Source organism: Mandrillus leucophaeus, unplaced genomic scaffold (assembly GCF_000951045.1).
Source record: "Mandrillus leucophaeus isolate KB7577 unplaced genomic scaffold, Mleu.le_1.0 Scaffold726, whole genome shotgun sequence".
Lineage (NCBI taxonomy): Eukaryota > Metazoa > Chordata > Mammalia > Primates > Cercopithecidae > Mandrillus > Mandrillus leucophaeus.
In genome coordinates, this window is record NW_012107875.1 from 1,333,911 (window position 1) to 1,360,061 (window position 26,151).

General features: G+C 33.1%; 1 protein-coding gene across 1 annotated transcript in view; it reads right to left on the reverse strand.

The window, feature by feature from the left end:
* Positions 1–26,151, reverse strand: part of CEP290 (centrosomal protein 290kDa) — a 96,218-nt gene that overhangs the window by 17,956 nt on the left and 52,111 nt on the right. The window contains 14 exon segments of the mRNA XM_011965445.1: positions 1,975–2,098; positions 4,791–4,946; positions 5,274–5,419; positions 10,712–10,834; positions 11,188–11,409; positions 12,566–12,703; positions 13,680–13,893; positions 16,582–16,781; positions 17,401–17,508; positions 18,142–18,408; positions 19,920–20,054; positions 22,515–22,622; positions 23,623–23,787; positions 24,878–25,333. Of these exon segments, the coding sequence (XP_011820835.1) occupies positions 1,975–2,098; positions 4,791–4,946; positions 5,274–5,419; positions 10,712–10,834; positions 11,188–11,409; positions 12,566–12,703; positions 13,680–13,893; positions 16,582–16,781; positions 17,401–17,508; positions 18,142–18,408; positions 19,920–20,054; positions 22,515–22,622; positions 23,623–23,787; positions 24,878–25,333 (2,562 nt within the window).

Genomic DNA, 26,151 nt, shown 5'->3' on the forward strand with positions numbered 1-26,151 from the left:
GGATTGCAGGCATGAGCCACTTTGCCTAGCCTATGTGAAAAATATACTTAGGCACAGAGCCTAACACCATTTATCATTATCATTATTATTATTTTAGATACAGGGTCTCACTCTGTTGCCCAGGCTGGAGTGCAATAGGGCAATGTAACACTGAACTCCTGGGCTCAAATGATCCTCCCACCTCGGCCTCCTGAATAGCCAGGACTACAAATGTGTTCCATCACATCTGTCTAAATTTTTTGTAGAGACAGGGTCTGCCCAAGCTGATCTCAAACTCTTGACCTCAAGCAATTTTCCTGCCTCTGCCTCCCAAAGTGATTACAGGAGTAAGCCACAGCATCCTGCCTGAGCCTAACACAATATAGACAGCAACACATCTAAGTTTCCTTTTCGCATTATAACAAAAGTATCTGTTATAAAACCTGGCAAAAAAAAAAAAAAAAAAAAAAAAAAAGCCACTGAAGGAACTTGCTATATATCTTAGGATGTTGTACAACACTGTAACAAGATTTTACTGATATAATTCACTGCAGTGAAATTTTACTTCTAAATACAGCCTGATGAATTAGAAGTTTCTAAGACAAAACAATCACCTCTAAAGTGCTTTATTTTTGCTATTCATTTATCTAATATAACGTTAAGTGAACACCAATTGTAAAAAAAAAAAAAAGCACTAAATTAGAAAATGCATATTCACTAATTTTTGTAGGAACTAGTCAAAAGTTAGAGCTTAAGATAAAGTTTACTAATAGTTAATACTTTTTCTAAATCTTACACACTTTCCCATTTTCACTATATATGTATGTAAGCTACTTACTATAAGAAAATTCAGTTAACAAAGAAATTAAGGACGGAGATGTATCCAAACCAAGGATGCGTCCTTTCTTGGCTGGATGGACGCATCAGTTTCATCACCTGCCTGTGCATCACCCTCAGCACAACTGAGCCACAGCATCAGCAACTGTCACATAATCACAGTCCTCCATAGCAGATTCTAGAGGTCCATATAGTTGTTGTGACTCACATCTTCAGCGATGTGTCTCTTTCCTTTCTCACTCTTGCCTATCTTATTCTCTTCCTCATTTTTATGTTCCTGTTTATCATTTTGACAACATTCTTGATTAATTTTACCAACCTTAGGATCATGGTTCATTTTCAAAAAAGGAGTTAAAATCTGCCAAGTTACCATTTGTTGAGGTAAATTGACTTTATTTATTGTTCGGTCTTGACTCTGATTTATTTAATTCAATAGGATCTACAATATGTTCTAATTTGTATTTTTCATCATTACTGTAATACCATAAAATACTTTTAGGTACCCAATTATGTAAGTCATCCTTGGCACCTAGTCTTTTCTCATTTTTAATTCTGAGTGTTGCCATGATCTTTTTTGGTTCTGAACAAAGTGTTTTTTTGTGTGTGAAAAATATTATGCCTTTGTATTTATTAATAATGGTAACAAGGATAAAAAACATAGTTGTGTCACACACCTGATTCTGCTTAAGGTGGAAGAATGAAGATACATGAAAAGAAAAAAGAAACAAAAATAATACACTAAATATTAAAAAAACCCAACAAACAATTCTACATTAATGAGTAATGAGTTTTTATAAGCTTAAAATATACCATAACTATTTCAATGAAAACAGTCTTAGAACATGTTTTCCTATTTTATTTAACTGTATACTGCTGCTACAGCAAAATACATAATAACTACACATTTAAAATTCCTAGAAATCATTTATGAGTTTTATGAAAAGCTTATGAATCTTAAGTTTACTGTTATTATGTTAAAAAGGATTAAATAAATTATTACACATCACTACCTAGTAAAAATGAAAGTTGAATTTACTGTATTACTATTAATGAGAAAGATATAATGCTTTTGGCCAGATTAAGAAAGAAGTTGATTTCACTTTTAGGCATTTAAACATGGAAAAAAGAAAAAAAAAACAATAAAAGATATACACTTACTGAAGGCCTAGAGTATGTATCCTTTGAAAGCTGTTTTTCCAAAGCATGAAGTTTTTCTTGGAGGTATCTGTTTTGTAAATGTAAATCTTCTACAACAGAATCTCGAGGAAGAGCTTGGTGGGCCCTACGAACAGTAATCAGAGATTCTTTACTGTTCACATTTCAACTTTTCTCTGTTGTACTATATAAAAATACAAGTATTCACATTTCAACTTTTCTCTTGTACTATATAAAAACACAAGACAGAAAAGTTCAGTGTGTTTATTAACGCTACATTTATTTTAAATACTTCAAACTTTCTAAACTTTACAACAAATAAATTAGGATATCACAACTAGTATTATAAAATAATCCTCTACAGAGCATTCACTGAAGGGCTTCTTTAAATGATGAGTCAAAAAGTATATTTTGATTTACTGAAATACATTAACATTTTTAAAGAACATGCATCTATTTATATGGAATTACATAAGATAGTTAAAATAAAATACTTACTATTTTAAAACATTATATAATAATTGCATAATATCCATGGTCTTCTCAAGAATCTCAAGGATCTAAAAAGACTCTTAATGATTTCAGATAAAAATTTAACACTTCAAGTCTAAAAACATCCGCCTGGCCTACAAGACCCTCCATGGTTTGGCACCTCCACATCTACCCAGCCTTACTGTCCAGGAGTCTACCTTTACTTAGGTAAATACAAATCCACTCCTACCCATACATGAAATATTTACTCTTGCCTCTTGTCTCTGCTAGGGTTCTCCTCCTTGAAATGCCCCTCCTCTTTAATATCTAGATGATTCATAGAATTTAGAAATTCAAACTAGAGTTCAGATAGAAGACAAATTCAATCTTTTCTATAAAGTATCCTCCAATTACTTCAGTCCACATGAACTCACACTATTAGAGGAAAAAAAAAGAACCTCTAAAAGTAAGAGCAGATTTCAAAATTAAAATGATTTGATCCTTTGTAAAACCTGCAAAGAAGAATAAAAGTGTTTTGTTTTGAACGTATGTTTAGACAAAGAAAAACACGGAGGGAAATATCTACTGCTGGAATAAGACAGTAACTATAAACAGATGTCAAGAGAAAGAAAAACTCCTCAATAATTTGTTTTTTCCCTATCAAGGAAACTTCTAAAATATTTTTAAGAAACAGTAACTTAGAAGGAAAAGGAAAGAATGTGGACTAGAAGCTCATGAGAGTGTTCCTTTAAATAAGTTCAACTTCATATGTTCACATCACATTCATAATGACACAATAGTAAATAGACATTAACAAGACTAATTAATGGTAATTTTTAAAGATAAATAGAAAAATGTGTATTTACAAAGGGTAAATATTGTCATATCCAAATGTTGCAGGTAGATACCAGCCCTTTACAAAGATCAGTAATATGATCACAGATCATTTGTAAATGCAAAGAAGAAGAAATAGCAAATTATGTAAAACCAACCTAAGTTTACCTTGTAAGAAATGAGTGAAACAGAAGATTAAATAATTTTAGCTGTTCTTAGGAGAAAATTAAAAAGTTTTCAGTGTTAACACGATTTTATTTTGCTTTTCACGACCATGACTACATCAGAAGATATAACTTTGCAAAACACACACACACACAAATCTTAAAGGATCTGCTAAGAAATGACATGGGGTGATGCAGGGCAGGGGCGCCTGGTTCCAGGTACAATGGAGTAAATACATTCAATCTTCTCTCTCCTAAATGCATGGGGTAACCATTTGAGGACTTTGCAAAGGAGTAGAAGGTAGATTACAATGGAATGCCAGAATTTAAAGCAGCAGCAAACAGGTGATGAATTTACCTTTTATTTTATTCTGTTACTGCCTGCCCTGAAGATAACATTATTTGAAACCTGAAGATGGGTGTCTGCACTGATGGAGAGAGCTCCAGGTAAACCTTCTAATGCTAGCTCAAGTAAAGAGAAAGGGAATGTTTTAACACTCAGAGGGAATATGAAAACACCTCATTTTTTTTCCTTCTATCTGTTCTTTTATGCCCCAACCCTTAAGTCATCCCATAGCAGTGGTAATAAACGCTCCAATGGGAACTCACAGAAGCTAATATTTTTTGGAAGGAAAATCTCCAGTTGGTAGAGCTATGATACTAAGACGGTAAGGTGAAAGTAGTTTAGTAGTTTTTTTCTTCCTCTTTCTACCTTCTTCTTGCTTGTTTGGCTGCAGAAATGCGCAACTTCTGAAATACACAGCATCCCTGGGTAACTAAAACCCCAAATGGAAATCCCTAGGGAAACAAAGTATCAGAGAGATGGCAAAGAGGGAGGAGCTCAAGGACGTCCCCCTATAAAGTTATTTATGAACTTCTGGGCTCACTCTTGAGCTGCAAATGTATGGATTGATTCTAATCAGAATACCAAAGTTTCTAAGAACTGTACTAATAGTACATAGCTCACATAAAAGACCACCAATTCGGAGGTACACAGGCAGGACAGATCTGAAAAGTACTGTAAAGGCTTTGAAAACTGGAACTACAGCCCACAGAAATGAGGCTGGAACTTGTGGCCTGAACCTAATTAGACCAATTGCATGCTAAAACAAAAGTATCTACATTTTCCCATAGAATTTAAACAAGAACCAGAGTCTCACAATATCATAGTCAAAAGATCAAAAATACAATCCAAAATTATATGTCATATGAAGAACCAGGACTATCTCAATTCACACGGGAAAAGACAACATAACCCAAGCTTAAGACAATACACATTTATTATTTCAATTTCTAAGGGTCAGTTTTTCTTCATTATAATGGGTAGCACATTTCCACACAATAGCTTACCTCATATACAATATATCATTTTCTAAGTCAAGATTTCTCTTTTTTAATTCTTCCAATTCTTTTTCTGACTCCAAAGCTCGTACTCCCAAAACTTGATCAACAGTCATGCCAGTTGTTTTTAGTTTCCTCTGCAAAGTAAGTTTCTCTTTATCAGCTCTGTGGAATTTAACACAGAATCATGAAATATACCATTCAGTGTTTGGCTTTTCAATTGCGTACTCATGACTAAACCCATATACAATAGTTGTATCATCCTGTATTTGTCATAAACTAATTTATAACAAGATCACAGGAAAATCCATCTATAATGGCTACAATATATTTAAAACACATTTTAAAGAAAATAAAAAGTAAATCATAGATAATAAATGATCACTTAAACTAGACCATTTCTCATATTATCAACTATGATAAAGCTATATAATTTCCAGGTCACTAAAGGATTTTACACATAATTGGTTTTATAATGATATTTAAACTCACTTGGCAAAAAGATCCTTCAAAGTATTCAACTGTTTTGTTAAAGTAAAGACTTCCCCCTCTTTCTCTTTTAACTTGTTCCGAATTCCTTCTATTTTAGCTTGCCATTTTTTACCTTCTTCCCACCTAATTAATTCTTCTTTAGCATTCTGAAACAATAACAAAGGAGGTAGGAAAATTACCAGTATTATTTTAAATTTTCTTTAAGATTTATCAATTATAATTAACCTAGAAAAACTGTAAACTAATATTTCCTAGAGAATATGTAAATATGTTCTTTTTGATATACAGGTTGAATATCCCTTACGAAATGTTTGGAATCAGTAGTGTTCTGGAATTTGGAATTTTTTTTTTTTTTAGATTTTTGGAATATTTGCATATACATAATGAGATATCTTAGGGATGGGTCCCAAGTCCAAACACAAAATTCACTTATGTTTCATATACACCTTCTACATATAGCTTGGAGGTAGTATCACACAACATTTTTAATAATTTTGTACGTGAAACAAGTTTTGACTGCGTTTTGACTGTGACTCATCATATGAGGTCACGTAAGAATTTTCCACTTGTGGCATCATACTGGTGCTCAAAAAATTTCGTATCTTGGAGCATTTCAGAAGTTTGGATTAGAGATGTTCAACCTGTATAACTCCTAGAATCTTCAGGTATGCCAAGCTATTAGGAAAACTTCTCTTTAGGCTAACTGTGCTTTATTCTATCACAAGACAAATGAAATTCTGGGAGACAGTTCTGACTAATGCCAACACCCTTCAGGAGTCTTTAAATGAAGATTCTAATACAATCATGACTAGAGTAAGCTTCTAACAAGAATCCTACGTACAAATGACCAACCTCATCTGTTACCCCATGACAATTTCCTAGCATCAGAGCCCCTTCAAGTCTTCAATGCACATTACTTCAGTCATTTGACAGACACTTATTTAGTGCTAACCATGTGCCAAGTACTACTCTAGAGGCACTAGGAATAGAACAAATGAATAAAATCAGATAAAAAACTATATCTTCAGGAATCTTACTATCTAGTTTATGCTAGTTGGCTAGGTAGATTGGGGAGAAGGGAGCAAACTATACAGATAACAAAACAAGAAACAAATCTAAATCTATTTTGTAGTTAAGTTAGCTAGTTTTAAGTGCTAAAAAGAAGAAGAAGAAAAAAAAAGAAACGGAAGGGAATTAGGGCATTTCAGGGGTAGGTGTCATGGTTTATTGTAACTATGATAAAGGAGCCAAAGAAAGCCTATCCAATGCAGAATAGTCTCATGCACTGAACAACTTTCAAATGTTTTACTGGATATTAATACAGTAAAAAATTCTGCTTACACTGGTCTGAGCTAAGAATTTATCTCCAACTAACACATTAAGTAATTTTTTAATGGTTTTATTATACACTAAGTAAGATTATAGACATTGTTTTGCTGAGAACTGCACCAACAATTTGTTTACCATTTTGGAAATCAAATTACAAATGGCAATACCATCATGACCCATGAGTTGCCAACAGAACATATTAGTGTCAGTCTGCATTTGTAGCTTTGAATTCACGTTAATGAAGATGCAAGCACGTGACTAGAACATTATATTTTCCAATGGAGTCATGCCAAAGCTTTTACATGTTGAAATATGAATATTCCTTTTATGTTCCCCCTATATATTTCATTTAGGACATTCATAATGACATTTTTGAAATTATGTAAGTAGGTAGAGTTTATGTTAACTATGAATTTCAATTATAATAATAAAGGGGAAATTATGAAACACTGTATTTTTTATTAAAGGGAATCTTGAATCTGAAAGGGTTGAGAACCATGGTTTAAAGTCAAATTCCTGGTGCGACGGCTTATGCTTGTAATCCCAGCACTTTGGGAGGCTGAGGCAGGAAGATCGTTTGAGCGCAGAGTTCAAAGACCAGCCAGGGCAACATAGTAAGACACCATCTCAAAAAATTAAAAAAATATATGAAATAAAGCCAAATTCTCACTAAGATTAGTTGTTCTATCAAAACGACCTTCTCAAATACTGGAGAACTATATTCTCCAATTCTCTTCTCTAATACTAATCAATTTTTTACCTTATTTAATTCAGCTAATAAGTGCCCTTTAAAAAATGTAAAAACCTCAGGTTGGGTGTGGTGGTTCATGCCTGTAATCCAGCACTTCGGGGGGCCAAGGCGGGCAGATCACCTGAGGTCAGGAGTTTGAGACTAGCCTGGCCAACATAGTGAAATCCCATCTTCACTAAAAATTCAAAAATTAGCCAGTTGTGGTGACAGGCACCTGTAATTCCAGCTACTTGGGAGGTTGACGCAGAAGAAGCGGTTGAGCCCGGGAGGCAGAGGTTGCAGTGAGCTGAGATTGCGCCATTGCACTCTAGCCTGGGTGAGAAGAGTAAAACTCCGTCTCAAAAAACAAAAGAAAAAAAGTAAAAACTTCACTAAGTGGTTGACAGTTATTAATTTCACTTTTTCTTAAATATGTACAAGAATTTTTCTGTACTCCCAGAAATGTAAATACTAGTGGGGGACATAAGGTATGTAATTAAATAATCCTGCAGCATACAGTACTTTGTTGGGTTTGGACAATTCCATCCCACCTGGCATTACCTGCTAAATTAAGATTAAGGGAACCAAGACTGAAAAAATAATTGAAAAATAATAAGAAAAACAACGAAGGTGAATGGTACCATGGGTATTGTGGTGTTATTACATATAGGCTTTTGTCCATGGTTCCTGGCTTGTAACTCTCATAGCCCTTGTCATCGTCTTTAGTTATAATATTGAGTGTGTTAAACCTCTGGAGCAGACCTCAGAAAAGAGTCTCTCTGACCTTCTCCTGTCCTCCTTTCACCTGCCCTAAGGCAGGACTGTAAACTTCCCCTGCCTTTCTGACTGTGGGTCTTAAAACCTAATACGAGGGGGTCCTGCCCCATACCCTAGGAGAAGAAATACTGATGTCAGGAAACTTCCCTAAAAATCCAAAAGGACTGGGTTCAAAGAGGTTCTGGAGAAGTGAACATGTAGAGGTTTCTAGAGGAAGGTGGCACCCCAGAAGGGCATGGAAGTTCCACACCCCTTCCCCCATATTTCTTCTCACACATCTCTTAATCTGTATCCTTTTTAATAACCGTTATTATAAACTGGTAAATGTAAGTAAATGTTTCCCTGAGTTCTGAGAGTGACTCCAGGAAATTAATCAAACCCAAAGCTGGAGGCTGGGGTTGTGGGGACTCCAGAAGTCTTGGAGGCCAGGACTTGTGACTTGATCTGCAGCAAGATCTCTATGGGATCTGACATTATCTTCAGGTAGATGGTGAATTGAATTGGATGACACCCAGTTGGCGTGTGCTGCAAAACCAACTGCTTGCTTGCTGATGTGGAGAAATCTCCACATATTCTGGGGGTCACAGAAGTTTTTTGCATTGATTGCTGTTATGGTTTGAGGGTAAGATAAACATATGGTTTGAGAACTTTTTCCAAGATAGGTATGTTCTAGACTGAATGACAAGAGGGAAGAAGACGGGATGATAGGAGAGTAGTTCTCTTTTCATATTTTCTGTACCAAAAGCTTCATATGCATAGATTTCAGAATAATATTATTATAACATTTTAAAATTTATATTCATTCAACAAATACTGAGCATCTACTATGTGCCAGGGATTGTTCTAGGTGCTGGGAATACAGTAATAAATAAAATAGGCAAAGTTCCTGCCATCAAAGCTTATGGTCTAATAAAAAAAAAGAAAAAGATGAACATACAGACAAGTACATGCCTAGTACATTAAGACAGTAATAAATGCTAAGAAGAATGAAATGCAAGGCACAGGTGTGGGTTTTGTTATATAGGTAGACTACAAATGCTGTTTACAGAGAAAAAGGTACTAAAATTTCCAAACAATATGAAAGCATTTCTTGAGTATAAATTAGAAATGCCCAAGCACTATAGAACCCAAAAAAATATTCTCACTAGATTCTCGAATACCAATTTTAATATTGGGCATAGACCCCTGTGTTTTCTTTCTAGTTAGTAGTAAAATCTTACACTGCTATGGACGTGATGGCTTACAAAAGACTTCTGCATATCTTATCATTTTATGTAAAATAATCCTAAGAAACTGGCAATACAGATAATATTATTCCCACTTTAAGGAAGAAAAAACTGAATAAATAAACTGAATAAACTGAAGCATAGAAGAGTCCAGGCAAAGCCACAAGGCTCTTAAAGCATTCTGATAGGAATCAGGTTAGAAACTGGTATAGAAACATACCAGTTAGGAACAAACATACCACTTTCTAACCTATCCCCATTTAAGGATAAGATTAGGCCTATCCCAATTAGGGAGTTAGCAAAGATGGAAATCCAAAAGAGTAAGGACACTTTGATGTTACAGTTTTCACCAGCAAAGCTTCTGACAGCAAGCGTGTTGTGACTCCATGCAAACAGTGTCATCAGAATTACACTGACATCAATGAATTTTCATAGAAAATAATTTTTGGAGCATACTCTTTTAAGAAATTTGAATTCCATTACCTATTTTCTATTCAATGCCTTTAAAGACAGAATTTTCTTTTCCATTTTCATGTTATTGAAATTATTTCGTAGATATTAAATATTTTCTGGGTAAATTTTATAATAAAAATTTTTCCTAACCATAGCTCCTCCATACTGATTTTCTTCAAGGGTAAATATTACTGCTAACACCAACATTTCCCAGTTCACTTTCAATATTTTGAATGTTACCAACAAGTTATCTCCAATTTATTGTCCATAACAAATTTAATTACATACATTTTAGCCAATTTTAGTTTTTTGGGGGGTTGATTATTTCAATTAGTAATCTTTATTACAAAACAGTTTACTATGAACTATAAAATTTTAAGCAATTTCTCCCACAGTATTAATCTATGAGCAGATTGGTTACTGATTATTACCGCAAATACTGAATATATTCCAAATCACTTTGCTTTCTAAAAAAGCAGCCTAGTCTCCTGAAGGATAAAAAGAACCTATCTGGGTCAAAGTGTGGGTCTTAAAATGCCTATCTTTCTGTCCCAAAAGTCAAAAGCACCAACTTGTGTAAATGATTACTTTGGAGAGAAATGATACACAGTTGAATATGTAAGGTGTGAAGGAACTTTAGAGGTACTCTAATGTCAGAAAGATGAATGGAATTGATGTAGTAATTTCCAAGTAAGAGTTACATTACAGGTATCTCCTCAAGTAGACTGTAAATTCCTACAGAATGGAAACTTACTTTAGACTTTTCTATGCCATCCAATACTACTTATAGTCCTCAAAATTAATACAGAATTCACACAGCTAGGTTCTCAAATTAAGGTAGTATATTAACTGTTAATCAACTATGTATTTAACTTACTCTGTCACTACCTTAAGCATATTAGTCAGCATGTTTGTTCACATACCTTTTCTTTCATAGGTTTTAGGTCTACTTCGTCCACCTTTCCTTCTAACTGGCTCTCTAGTTTTTTAATTTTCCTTTGGAGTTCTTCAATTAGACTTTGTTTATTATCTGTCAGGGGTTTGCCCTAAAAAGTAAAATGGATCTTTATATTTTTATAAATAAATATAAAACAAAATAGACAGTAAATATTTCAATTATATAATAGAAACTTTCTGAAGCTATCACTGACCATACTTTCTAAATGACACTTTTAATATATAAGATAATCCGGTAGCTGCTTCTGCATTTTAATAAAATATGCTAATATGCTACTCTAGAACTATAAACATAATAGAAGTCAATGAAGAAATTAATTACATTAATCAAAATGATTTGAAGGTCAGTTTTAACAAATATCAAGGATAAAATTATAAAGTAGAAATAAACTACTGCTCTATATTGTAAATCAGATGTTATCAGAGTTAAATATAAAATTACCTGTAACCCACTGGTTAGTCTTTTAATTTGCCTTTTCAGTTCATCATTCTCTTGATCAATTTCATCTTTCTCTCTAAGTATTTTATTATAGGCTTTTTGTTTTTTTTGCAGTTCATTATTTAAGTCATTCAAATTATCAGTTAGTGAGTTTTCTCTGTTTTTACTTGTTTTAAGTGCTTCTTTCAATTTTAAAAGATTTTCATTTAAATCTTCAACTTGTGTCTAATAAGAGAAAAAGGAAGGTATTATTCATGAGTCTTCATCAACTATCAATGATAAAAGGAACATAAAACAGAAAATATACCATTATAAAAAATTTCAGTCTGAATTTTTAAGTACACAAGCGAAAGAAAACAAACTACATATATTTTCCCATATTCATGTCAAGTCTACCTTGAAAAAAGTCGACTTTGAGAAAAAATAAAATAAAACTAGTATAAAGCAATTCATCTTCAACAAACACCCACAAATAAAATTTTATCAAATATGCACATTTCATTTTGGCTGAATTAATTAAATAAGTATATAACAGTATATATGGCAATGTTTTAAACACTATGAAGCATAAGAGTAGTATAGAACAAATCTCTGACTTGAAGTAATTTCTAACCTACTTTATAAAGATAAGACATAAAAGGGTAACTCACAATACTAGACAATATGTATGACATTAGAAAGGAGTTCCTAGCTGTCCTATGGTGAGAATGATGGGGACACACTGTATGTTTCCATCTATAAGATATTCTGGAAAAGGTGAAACTACGGAGACAGTAAAAAGATCACTGGTTGCCAGGGGTTTGGTGAGGTGCAGAGGGAGGAATGAAGAAGAGAAGCACAGACGATTTTTAGGGCAGTGAAAATACCCTGTATAATACTATAATGATGGATACATATCATTATACATTTGTCTAAACACACAGAGGGTAAAACACCAAGAGCTAAAACAGAGGTAAACTTGGACTTTGGGTGATTATGATGTATCAGTATAAGTTCATCAATTGTAACAAATGTACCAATCTCCCAGCAGGAGATATATGGGAATCTCTGTACCTTCCTCTCAATTTTGCTGTGAACCTAAAATTGCTCTAAAAAAATTAAGTCTTAATAAAAATCCTAAGTAAAATATTTCTTAAACTTAATTTCATTAGAAAGAGTAGTTCATGATGGCCTATCCTTTCCTAATCCCCAAGATGATAATCAGTAAATGAATATCATAAAGAGACTTAATGTTGAAAAATGCATGTGTGTGTCTATGTCTATCCACCAACAGTGCATTAAAATTCCCTATTCATTAGCAAAATTACTATATATCATAGTGAATTATCTTTCAATAGGAATTATCAAAAATTTTGTTACATTAACACATGTTGATGTTCACCTTTAGCTCTCTAGTATGTCGATCAACGATTTGTTGAACATTGAGATGGGCCTCTTTTTGAGAAGTTGCAGAAATAATACGTTCTTCAGCAGCTGCTGTCATTTCTGCCCGGAGTTCTAAAAGTGCTCGACTAAGTGCCTAAAAATTACAAAATAAAAAATGTAATTTTTAAAGGAAAACTGACATTTTATATGAACAATACATGATACAAAAAATAAACAAGCTTTATTACTTCCTACTATTTTCCTAAAATACTATGAGTTTAATGGAACATATTTCACAAATTAACTCAACTTTTTCAAATAAATCTTTTGTAATTACACTCAATTCTTTCCACATTGAATGTGAAAGTTCAAAATTGTAATTATGATTTTGAGAACTCAGCATTAAATCAAGCTATTACAAAAATCGGATATGTTTGGTTTTCAAATATCCAAGTTTAGATATTTTTATTACTCACTTAGTACATCCTTCCATATGAAATTAATTGAATTTAGGTAGACAAAAAAAGGACTAGGAAAGGCTTAAAGTTTACCCATAAATTTCATGAGCTAGCACAGAAAAATACCAGCACCTTCTAAAACAATTTAAATAGATCAAATCTAAGATAAACTGAAAACCTAATAAATCAGAATACACCGACCAACTCCTTCCCACAAAACCATCTCTATGATCCCCTTTTTCATCTTTCCTTTTTGTCATTATAATACTTCCCTCAATCCCTCAAATTGTTCGAAATTGTTCATTTGTTAAAAATAGCCTCAGTAGCAAAAAATCCCAGTAGAAAAAAAGAAAAGACAATGTAATGTATATTATATGTATATTTTTGTAATATACATTAAGATTTTTCCTCATTTCATACAGATAATTCAAAAATCAGATTGACAGCATAAAAAGATAAATTGGACTATATTTGCCCCCAAAAACAGTATTTAATAAGGCCATTTAACAGAATTGTCTAAAAGACCCTGTTTAACAACATAAGATAAAGCTCATACTTTTTATTACAACACAGAGATTTATACTACCATCTTTTATAAATTTACAAATCTTCTCTAAAAGCAATCTACCATACATTTTTCCTAAATGTTGATAATTTTCTGTTGTTACTTACTTTCTGTTGTTTCTCTTTCAAGGCTAATTGGCTTTTTAGTCGTTCTACTAGATTTCTCATTGTAGTTGTTGGAGCTCTTGAATTTGCTTCTTTTTGAGACTGAAGTTCAGATTTTAAACACTGTGATTCCTTTTGTGACTGGTCCAGAAGATACCTTAAATCTTCTACTTCTGCTTTTACTTTTTTCACTTCATCTTCATGGTTTTCTTGGAGCCTGATGTAAATAAACATATGTGTGTGTGTGTGTGTGTGTGTGTGTGTGTGTTTTAATTTTTTTGAGACCCAGTCTCACTCTGTTGCCCAGGCTGGAGTGCACATGCGCAATCTCGGCTCACTGCAACCAACACCTCCCAGATTCAAGTGATATTTTTGCCTCAGCCTCCTGAGTAGCTGGGACTACAGGCGTGCACCATCAGGCCCCCAAAATTTTTGTATTTTTAGCAGAGATGGGTTTTCACCATGTTGGCCAGGCCAGTTTGAACGCATGACCTCAGGTGATAAGCCCGCCTCAGCTGATAAGCCCAAACTGCTGGGATTAGAGGCATGAGCCACCACACCTGGCCAAACACATGTAATTAATAGAGTGGTTGCTGCAATTAATACCTTGATTAATACAAATTTCACACAGGGCAAATGTTCAGTCCTAACTATCCTTACAATCTAAATCTTGATGCAGGCAGCCAAATCCAAAGAAGAATAATTCTTTATTTCACTTAACTACTCTTTAACTTAACAACACATTTTTCTTCTAGTTTCTAATATTTTTGGCAACAATCTTATCAAATTATTTTGTGACTCTAATCAAATAATATAGAGAATGAACAAAAGGGCATTTTAGATACTATGGCTCTTGTAAAATTTGACTGCTTCCTCTATATGATAGTTTCCTAACCACACTACTAGTAACATTTTTGAGTGAATGATTCTTGGTTGTTGGTGGGGTTGCCTTGTGTATGATACGATGATTAGTAGCATCTTTTGGTTCTACCCACTAGATATCAGTAGCACCCCCTAGCCATGACAATCAAAAATGTCTCCAGACATCGTCAAATGTCCCCAAGAGGTACAACTGTGAAAAACTGATCCTCTATATTTGAGAAATACTGCCCTATACTGACATATTGAAAAGACTAATATAAATTTTCACAGAAATCACATGTATTATTTATTTGTTTATGGTACAAATTCACTAGCATTGTATCAGTAACTATATATATATGGAAGTGGATAGTATTAAAAGATTTAGTTAATTCAATTAATCTTATTGCTCATTCAGCATTAAGTCTGTTAAACTGAATTAATATATTGTTGTGCATATGGACACTGCATCCGTACTGAGGTTCTGACCAGTAAGAGGGAGATAGCATTAACACATGAACAAATGTTATTCTTTGAGGCTTCTTGCTTTTGGTAAAACTTAAGTCTAACTTTAAAGAGTCATCATCAAATTGTGAAAATACCAGGTTTTACTTAAGTAATCATATGGATCCATAATTTCCTAATATACATCAAAATAGGCACACAGAGAACACAAGTACAATTTTGGGCTACAATGACATGATAAGGTACACAACAATAACTTCAAGTATTTCATGTGGAAAAAAAATTATATAAGGTATTTCAAAAGATTATGATTTTCTACACCCATAAATTGGATGCAAAAGCACAAGTCATTTTATACTCTAAAACATGACAGAAATTTACTAGACCAAAAATAACATCTCATGTACAAAATTTAATAGAGCGAGGAAAAGAGACTGAAAATACACATATGCTGCTGCCAATTTTCCTTCTTTTAGAAAGTAATTTCTTAACAGTGGCAGCTCCCTAGCAAAGCAAAAATAGTGTTAATCCTGTCATAGGCATTTGAATAAGTGTGTAAAGAATCAAAGGCTCTAATAGGGGCTTGAGAGCTGAAATGGAATTGTAAGTCAAGTAGTTCAACTTTCTCATGTTTTCTCAGATAATAAAATTTAGGCCCATACAGATAATACTACAATGTTTAGAAACTACGTAACTATAAACCTATTTTGAGCTTAAAATCTATGTTCTGATAAATTGGTTGAACAATGTTAGAATCTCTATTATATGCCAGACACTCTTATAAGTGTGCAAACAAAAGTTTTTTATCTGTATGTTATTTGACAGTTTTCAAATTACTTTCATACATGGTATAATTTGACCTTCATATAACCACCCTGAAAGGGCCAGGGTAAGTACTGCTATTTCCATTTTAAAGATGATGAGGCCGAGTGCAGTGGCTCAGGCCTGTAATCCCAGCACTTTGGGAGGCCGAAGTGGGCGGATCACTTGAACTCACGAGTTCGAGACCAGCCTGGGCAACATGGAGAAACCCTGTCTCCACAAAAATACAAAAAACTACCCAGGTGTGGTGGCACCTGCCTGTAGTGCCAGCTACTCTGGAGGCTGAGGTGGGAAGATAGCTTGAGCCCAGAAGGTCAAGGTTGCAGTGAGCCGAGATTATGCCACTACACTCCAGTCTAGGCAATAGAGCCAGACTTTTCTCAAAAATAAATAAATAAATAAAACAATAAAAATAAATAAATAAATAAATAAATAAATAAGATGAAACTGAGGCTTGAATAAGGTAAAAATGAGATTCTGGAAAAGAATTTGTATTGGCTTTTGAGTCAGACTGACTAGCTTCAAATTACGGCTTTCCCATCTACTCCCAGGCATGCTATTAAGCATTCCTGAGGCCATATCCTCTCTATAAAATGGGGAAAATGATAACATATGTAATCAGTAGACCTGAGGATAAAAATGAGACAATATACTTAAAAGTCTTAGAACAGTGCCTAGCATAGCAAACACTTATGTTTATCTTCATTATATCATTATCATCATTTGCCTATTTTTACAATACATTTTGAAGACTTACCGTAATTTGATATTTTCAAATTCTTTTACTTTTAATTCAGTGATTTCTCTTTGTCTCTCTAAATCTTGTGACACTTTCTTTAGTTTGATCAAGAGTGAGGAGAGAGAGTCATCTTGTTCTGCTACTGTCTGCTCCATCTCAGCCAGACGAATAAAATGCTTGTTGGTAGGAACTGGAGTGGGAGACTGTTTCATTAAATCCTATAAAATATGAATATATTAGCAAACAGGCATGTATATTTCAATGCCATACTTATTCTATATTTTTAAATTGGTTCTTCAAATGATCAAAATGCAATATCTAATCTAAAATTTAATGATTTAACAGATAGTGAAGGCTTAAAGAAGACAGGAAATATAGACCTTATTCTTTGTATTTACAATAGCTAACAAAATGTCTACATGTAGCAGGAGATCAATAAATGTTGACTGAATTAATGAAGTAAGGCTCAAATATGCTAAGGTTATACATTAAAAGATGAAAGACACATCATTTCATACATATGGAACAGAATGGTCAAAAGAGGCAAATATGAGCTGAATTCTGGAAGTTAAATATAGGTAAACTTATAGTGAATAGAATTTGAAAAGAAAGGCAGGTAGGTTCATAGAAGATTGAGTATATGGGTAAGGAGTATAAATATAATTTTGTGAACAGTGATGAGCTACAGGAGGAAGAATGATCAGAGCTACATTTTCAGAAGATTACTTTGGCAACAAAAAGTGTAACTTGTATTCCAAAAAAGGAGACGATAACTGGATTTTAATGTATTTGGTCTAAAAATCAATAAAGAATGGAACAAAGTTCTTAGAATCTTACCCAAGCTGTTTGTTTGAATTTATTTAGTGAACTATCAGCCTGTAGTTCTAATTTGTGATGAAGAATATGAAGGTCTTCCTCATGTTTCTTCACAATTTCTCTTTGCTCCTGTTTTAAAGAAAATCAAAACTATATCTTAAATTGTGATTAAAATAAATTCACATTTTGAAGACCTTATATATTTTCTCTTTAATCTTCTAAAATTCCTTCGAGATGAGGAAGAAACAGTATCTCCATATATGTATGTATTTAGACCGGTAGGCATGTTCCCTCGCACAGTGTTCAAGTTGACAGGCCCAGCCTCAGTTCATAATTTATTCTGAACAATTAGAATAACACGTATCTATCATCTTTTAACTTATTTCTAGAAAAAATTAAATGTCAGCTTTCCCCCACAAAGTTCTAACAAATCTGATTTCTACTGATTACCAGTGTGATATATTTCATTCCCCCCTATTGCCTCAACCCTCACCTATAAACTAAATTAAAATATTTTTCAAAATCATGTGATTTCACCATGATAGCTACTCCTGGTTTATTTAGTCAGTGTATAAGAGAGATACATTTACACAAACTGCCAGTTTTACTGATAGAGGTGTAATCCAATCACATGCAAGTCACAGTTCTTAAATAGAATCATTTGAAAGCAAGAAAATAACTACCACTTTAAGGTAAAATATTTAGCATTTGCTTAAAAAAACTAATACATGAAACAGTATAACTCATAATATAATAAAATACCTCTCTGGCTTTTTCTAGAAGATGTTGATACTTCTTTAATACTTCTTCTTTTTGATTTAACCTTGCTTGCATGTTTGCAATGGTTTGATGAGCAATTTTCAAAGTGCGGTGAGATTTTGGTTCCATCTCTTTTCTCCCTAGCTCAGCTATGAGCTTTTCTCTTTCTGCAGTGGCAGGCAATCGAAGCCTCAGTTCATTGATTACTTTGTCTCTTGACAGTATATTTTGTTCTGCTAACTTTAAAGCAGATTCTTTCTCTTTCAGCTTCTGCAGTGATTAAATCACAATAGATCATTAAAGTATCTTTTTTTCCTTTAAAATGCTTCATCTGAATTTTAGATTAGTTATTAGGAAAAAAAAAAAATTCACTTTATTTTTCACATCATATGTACAATAGCCATTTGATATTTAATAAGGTTAAACTAATTCTAATTGACAACAGTTATTTGCATGCTTATTTATAAGAATATTACATATGTTAGAAACTTCATTGTTATGATGAAAATAAAATTTAATTAAGGTACTTTATCAAGATATTACAGCTAAGAACTAAATAGTGTGGTGGTATGAGATTTAGGAACAATATGTAATAAATTATTTCTTTTATTTTGGTCCATTGACTAGCAGAGCATTAGAAGACTAATCTATAAGTCAGTTAAGTACAAAACTGGAATTTTAGTGGCCCAAGTCAATAAATTACTATTATAAAATCTGCAGCTTATTAAAACAAAAGAGAAAAAATCAGAAACATTTTTACTCTTCAAGAGGATTAAGGTGGGTATTTTAAATTAAGTAATTCAATGGCAATTCACATAAATGACAAATCTTACAATTACTGAAGAGGATCTAAGTTTTACTTAAAAATGTACAGTTTTGGCCGGGCGCGGTGGCTCAAGCCTGTAATCCCAGCACTTTGGGAGGCCGAGACGGGCGGATCACGAGGTCAGGAGATCGAGACCATCCTGGCTAACACAATGAAACCCCGTCTCTACTAAAAATACAAAAAAATTAGCCGGGCGTGGTGGCGGCGCCTGTAGTCCCAGCTACTTGGGAGGCTGAGGCAGGAGAATGGCGGGAACCCGGGAGGCGGAGCTTGCAGTGAGCCGAGATCGCGCCACTGCACTCCAGCCTGGACACGAGATCCTGTCTCAAAAAAAAAAAAAAAAAAAAGTACAGTTTTACTTGAAAAACTCCTTTATGTATATTTTTAAATGTATTTGTAGTTAATATATTTAGATGAAAACTAAAATGAAAATCATATTCAGTTTACATTATTTTCTGAATAATTTAATGCAGATGACAGATTTGATCACCTACTAATCAAATTCAAGAACTAGGTTAAAACAGAAAGTAATTTCTAATTTACCTTCAGCCCTTTAAAGGGCTGAAGTTCATAAAAGGGAATGAACTGAAAACTGATTCATAGATTATATAATATGCACTTCAAAGTAAAACCAAAAAAATAAGAATAAAGAGATCATATAAGGGAAGATAATATACTGCTCATAGAGCTACAATTAAATGCTTTTTGTTTCCTTTCATATTCAGTGTACCTAAAGGTAACAGGAAGTAATTAAATAAATAGTGAATTCAAATTAACTATATCTGCTGTTCATTATCAGCTATTAGAAACATTATAGGAGAATAGAAAAACAGTGAAATTAGCAAGAGATTCATCATTCTATGCATTGTCCTCATAAAGAAATATTATTTAGAAAGCCCCCCAAACATACCAAATAATACCAAGTAATAATCAAAATGCAAATTCTTCTAATTACCTCTTCTAGTGATCTGCAAGTTGCCCGTGTTTCTAGGATTATTCGAATATTCTCCTTAATTTTTCTTAGCGCCATCTCAAGTTGATTTGGAAGGGGCAAACTAGGGTCAGGGATTGATCCTGTAGCTTCTTCAAACTATTAACAAATAGTATGTTTTTTAACAAAGCAGTGGCAGCATTGAGAGTAACTATTAATATTTATAGCTGTATGATAAAATATAGATTAAATCACTCTTATATTTTAAATAGACAATATAACAATCAATTAAAATTACATCTGATACAGGAATTATTTCTGTGAGCTAACCCTCTAGTCTATGCTACAGAGTAGCAAACAAGATTCATCATTCATACCTTTTGTGCCGCATTTAGTATTTCATTTTGCTGACGGTCAAAAATGTCTAGTTGACGTTCCAGGTCAACTTCTCTTTGATCCCAGGCCAGTTGTCTTTCTTCATGAAACTAAAAAGAAAGACAATTTATGTCAGACATATATACAAAGACATCAGGCACATAACAGGCATTTTATATATATTTTCTTATGTAATCCTCACAACACATTGAAGAAACTGTAATTATTTTCCTTTTGTGGAAAAAAATACAAACTCAGAGAGGTGAAGTAACTTGTGTAAGATCACAGAGAAAGGCAGATGTGAAGTAAGGATTTCAATCTCTCCATCCATCCATCCATCCATCCATCCATCCATCCATCCATCCATCCATCCATGCATCCAGCTATGCAAAAGATATTTAATGATATATATCATGTGCCAAGCATCATTCTAGGCAGTGCAAATATAGTAGTAAACAAAACCAAATTCCTGTCACCATGGAACTTACATTCTGGTGAAGGAAAGACAGTCAACAATAAAAATGTAAGTAGGTAATATGTCAGAAGGTTACAAGCGCTATGGAGAAAAATTAAGTTAATTAATCTCAAGGGAATCTTGATAGTAGGATTTACTGTTGTATATTAGGTGGCTGGTGAAGGACACACTGATAAGGTAAGACATTTAAGCCAAGACTTGCGGGCACTGAAAGTGTAAATACCAAAGGTATCTAGGCTAAGAACAATTTAAGCAGAGGGAACAATCTCTGAGACAGTCGTATGTTTGATGAATTTCATCTGTCTCTGAAGCATATACTTTATTCTATAACAAGCTGCCTTCTTTCTTTATCAGTGAGAGCCAGTAGAAACGTGGAACTGTGAAAAGTCAAATAACCAATACCAAAATAAAAATTAACTTACCAAATGATGTTGCTTATGTATTGCTCTTTTTAAGATTAAGACTACTGTTATAAAAACTAAATAAATATGAATTTTTAGAATAGTTTAGAAAATAAAAAACAAATTATTACATAATCAATTAGTAATGGAAAGTGCACTTAATTAGAAGAATAACATAGTCACTAGTGCAATATTCTTGCTTAAAATCTTAGGAAAAAAACAAAATAAATATAAAATAAAACCTTGTTCTGTTGCACAATTTCTTCTTCAAGACTGCTGATTGTACGTTCATATTCAGAAATTATATTATTCAAGTATTTTATTTCTTCTTTATCCTTGACTAATTCTCGATTTAGTTTAAGTTCTTGAAGACGAAGTTCTTCTATTTTCATATGCCAGTTGATTACCTAAGATTTACAATTTATATATACAAATGTAAATGCTATGTCAACAAATAACATTCCTCCATTGATGATAATGATTTTAATTGAAAGTAATGGGCATTCTAAAATAAAATAAGACACAATGTTATCTTTTCTCAAGCTACCTGACAAAATTTTATTTAGGATTTCCATAGACATTTCTACAAATATGTGGGATTTTACAATAAAAATCTTCAAATTATGTTGGAATGGATATCACTAATATTCACTTTCTTCTGTTATATGTTTATTGAACACTGACTATAAGCAGGTCATTGAAACTTTGATATCACTTTCAAAAACAGAAATCCTAAATGTTTCTAGCCTAGCGAATAGGATGTAGTTGAAAGATAATTACTTTTCATTTAATTTTTTCTAAATGAAGATAAAACCATATTAAAAATAAATGTGGGCTCACTAATTGTAGATCAAAGATAATTATGAACAGTAGAAATCAACTGATAACTACTACAATGTTTAAGAATAATTAGTGTTTAATTAATAGAAATTTGTCTACAGTATTTAAAATTCTTTGCTATTATACAATCTGAACATTCCCACTAAAATCTTTGGTTAGAAAAGCCTAATTTTATTTTTACAAATAATAGACATTCAAACAGCCAACACTGCTAAGTTGTAAAATCTAAATTAATGAATCATAATTGGAATTTAATTGTATCTTATGCATTTTTCATATAGGCACATATTAAGAAATTATCATGTAACTCTTTGAAGATAATGAATTTAAAATTGGCTGGGCACAGTGGCTCATGACTGTAATCTCAGCACTTTGAGAGACCAAAGCAGGAGGATTACTTGAAGCCAGGAGTTCGAGGCCAGCCTGGGTGACAAAGTGAGACCCTGTCTCTTATACACATCTAGATGTGTATAAGAGACAGCCTCTAGTCTATGCTACAGAGTAGCAAACAAGATTCATCATTCATACCTTTTGTGCCGCATTTAGTATTTCATTTTGCTGACGGTCAAAAATGTCTAGTTGACGTTCCAGGTCAACTTCTCTTTGATCCCAGGCCAGTTGTCTTTCTTCATGAAACTAAAAAGAAAGACAATTTATGTCAGACATATATACAAAGACATCAGGCACATAACAGGCATTTTATATATATTTTCTTATGTAATCCTCACAACACATTGAAGAAACTGTAATTATTTTCCTTTTGTGGAAAAAAATACAAACTCAGAGAGGTGAAGTAACTTGTGTAAGATCACAGAGAAAGGCAGATGTGAAGTAAGGATTTCAATCTCTCCATCCATCCATCCATCCATCCATCCATCCATCCATCCATCCATGCATCCAGCTATGCAAAAGATATTTAATGATATATATCATGTGCCAAGCATCATTCTAGGCAGTGCAAATATAGTAGTAAACAAAACCAAATTCCTGTCACCATGGAACTTACATTCTGGTGAAGGAAAGACAGTCAACAATAAAAATGTAAGTAGGTAATATGTCAGAAGGTTACAAGCGCTATGGAGAAAAATTAAGTTAATTAATCTCAAGGGAATCTTGATAGTAGGATTTACTGTTGTATATTAGGTGGCTGGTGAAGGACACACTGATAAGGTAAGACATTTAAGCCAAGACTTGCGGGCACTGAAAGTGTAAATACCAAAGGTATCTAGGCTAAGAACAATTTAAGCAGAGGGAACAATCTCTGAGACAGTCGTATGTTTGATGAATTTCATCTGTCTCTGAAGCATATACTTTATTCTATAACAAGCTGCCTTCTTTCTTTATCAGTGAGAGCCAGTAGAAACGTGGAACTGTGAAAAGTCAAATAACCAATACCAAAATAAAAATTAACTTACCAAATGATGTTGCTTATGTATTGCTCTTTTTAAGATTAAGACTACTGTTATAAAAACTAAATAAATATGAATTTTTAGAATAGTTTAGAAAATAAAAAACAAATTATTACATAATCAATTAGTAATGGAAAGTGCACTTAATTAGAAGAATAACATAGTCACTAGTGCAATATTCTTGCTTAAAATCTTAGGAAAAAAACAAAATAAATATAAAATAAAACCTTGTTCTGTTGCACAATTTCTTCTTCAAGACTGCTGATTGTACGTTCATATTCAGAAATTATATTATTCAAGTATTTTATTTCTTCTTTATCCTTGACTAATTCTCGATTTAGTTTAAGTTCTTGAAGACGAAGTTCTTCTATTTTCATATGCCAGTTGATTACCTAAGATTTACAATTTATATATACAAATGTAAATGCTATGTCAACAAATAACATTCCTCCATTGATGATAATGATTTTAATTGAAAGTAATGGGCATTCTAAAATAAAATAAGACACAATGTTATCTTTTCTCAAGCTACCTGACAAAATTTTATTTAGGATTTCCATAGACATTTCTACAAATATGTGGGATTTTACAATAAAAATCTTCAAATTATGTTGGAATGGATATCACTAATATTCACTTTCTTCTGTTATATGTTTATTGAACACTGACTATAAGCAGGTCATTGAAACTTTGATATCACTTTCAAAAACAGAAATCCTAAATGTTTCTAGCCTAGCGAATAGGATGTAGTTGAAAGATAATTACTTTTCATTTAATTTTTTCTAAATGAAGATAAAACCATATTAAAAATAAATGTGGGCTCACTAATTGTAGATCAAAGATAATTATGAACAGTAGAAATCAACTGATAACTACTACAATGTTTAAGAATAATTAGTGTTTAATTAATAGAAATTTGTCTACAGTATTTAAAATTCTTTGCTATTATACAATCTGAACATTCCCACTAAAATCTTTGGTTAGAAAAGCCTAATTTTATTTTTACAAATAATAGACATTCAAACAGCCAACACTGCTAAGTTGTAAAATCTAAATTAATGAATCATAATTGGAATTTAATTGTATCTTATGCATTTTTCATATAGGCACATATTAAGAAATTATCATGTAACTCTTTGAAGATAATGAATTTAAAATTGGCTGGGCACAGTGGCTCATGACTGTAATCTCAGCACTTTGAGAGACCAAAGCAGGAGGATTACTTGAAGCCAGGAGTTCGAGGCCAGCCTGGGTGACAAAGTGAGACCCTGTCTCTACAAAAAAAATTTTAATTTTTTTAAAAATTAGGTAGGTATGGTGTGGTGCCCTGTACTCCCAGCTGCAACTACTCAGGAGGCTGAGGCTGGAGAATCAGTTGAGCCCAGGAGTTCCAGCTATGTTTGCAACACTACACTCCAGCCTGGGAAACAGATCAAGACCCTGTCTCTTAAAAAAAAAAAAAAATCAAGTTTAAATGTTTACCTTTTGGGCTCCTTTAGTATCCTTTAAAGTGCTTATTAACTCTTCCAGGCCCTTTAATTTCAGTTCCATCTCCAATGTTTTGTTCTCCATATTTCTATGTTCTTGTTGAGAATTTTTCATTTCTTGCATTATCTTAAGTTTGTCATTTTGTAGCTGAATCATTGTTTTAGAGAACTTTTCCTGTTGGGCCAAGGGTAAAGCTCCACTAAACTGTCGTCGCAGAGACTGAATTGTCTGGCGCAGATGTTTTGCTCTGTTTCTCCCCTCCAAACGAGCATAATAGAGAGCCTGTTCTTTTTCATCAAGTTTCTGCTCTAAGCGCAAATTGTAGGCCTCCATCTTCTGTAGTTTAGATGTAATTGACTCCAACTTACCAAGAGCAGTAGCCTCACTAAGTTGAAGAGAGACATTATGTTGGTGCAACTTGGCAATCAATGCCTTTTCATCAGACTGTGCCTAATATTTAAAAAAATATATATTTGTAGTAAGTTTCAAATTTTTCCAATGAAGGTTATCACAGATTTAAAAATCACAATTTACTAAATAAATTTTTAACACAGTGGCACATGAGATCTACAAAAATGTAACTTTGCTTTAATACAAATAATTACCAAAGAATTGTAAAAGAAAAAACCTAGACTCAAACAAACTTAAAATCCAAATGTAACTGAATAACAGTGGGTATGTTACTGGGTTTTTTTTTTTTTTTTTTGAGACGGAGTCTCGTTCTGTCACCCAGACTGGAGTGCAATGGCGCGATTTTGGCTCACTGCAACTTCCGCCTCTCGGGTTCAAGCAATTCTCCTGCCTCAGCCTCCTGGGCAGCTGAGATTACAGGCATGTGCCACCATGCCTGGCGAATTTTTGTATTTTTATATTTTTAGTAGGGACGGGGTTTCACCATATTGGTCAGGCTGGTCTCAAACTCCTGACCTCGTGATCTGCCTGACTCGGCCTCCCAGAGTGCTGGGATTACAGGTGTGAGCCACCGTGCCTGGCTGCTACTGTTTTTTTAACTTCCATTGCAAATAATAATACTGATTCAGACAAAGTATACATTTTTATAATTCCCAACATACATAATGTAAGAATACGTGAAAAGTTACATATAAATACAAGAGAAAATATTGTTATTAAAGATGTACTAATAACTTCCTCGTACTCTTTCTCAGCATCCTAATTTTGATCAGCAGCGTAATTCATCTATAGGCATTTAAATGCGGTACTGGATTACTGAACAATATTTCAAATTACAGAGTTTTCTAATCAGGTTA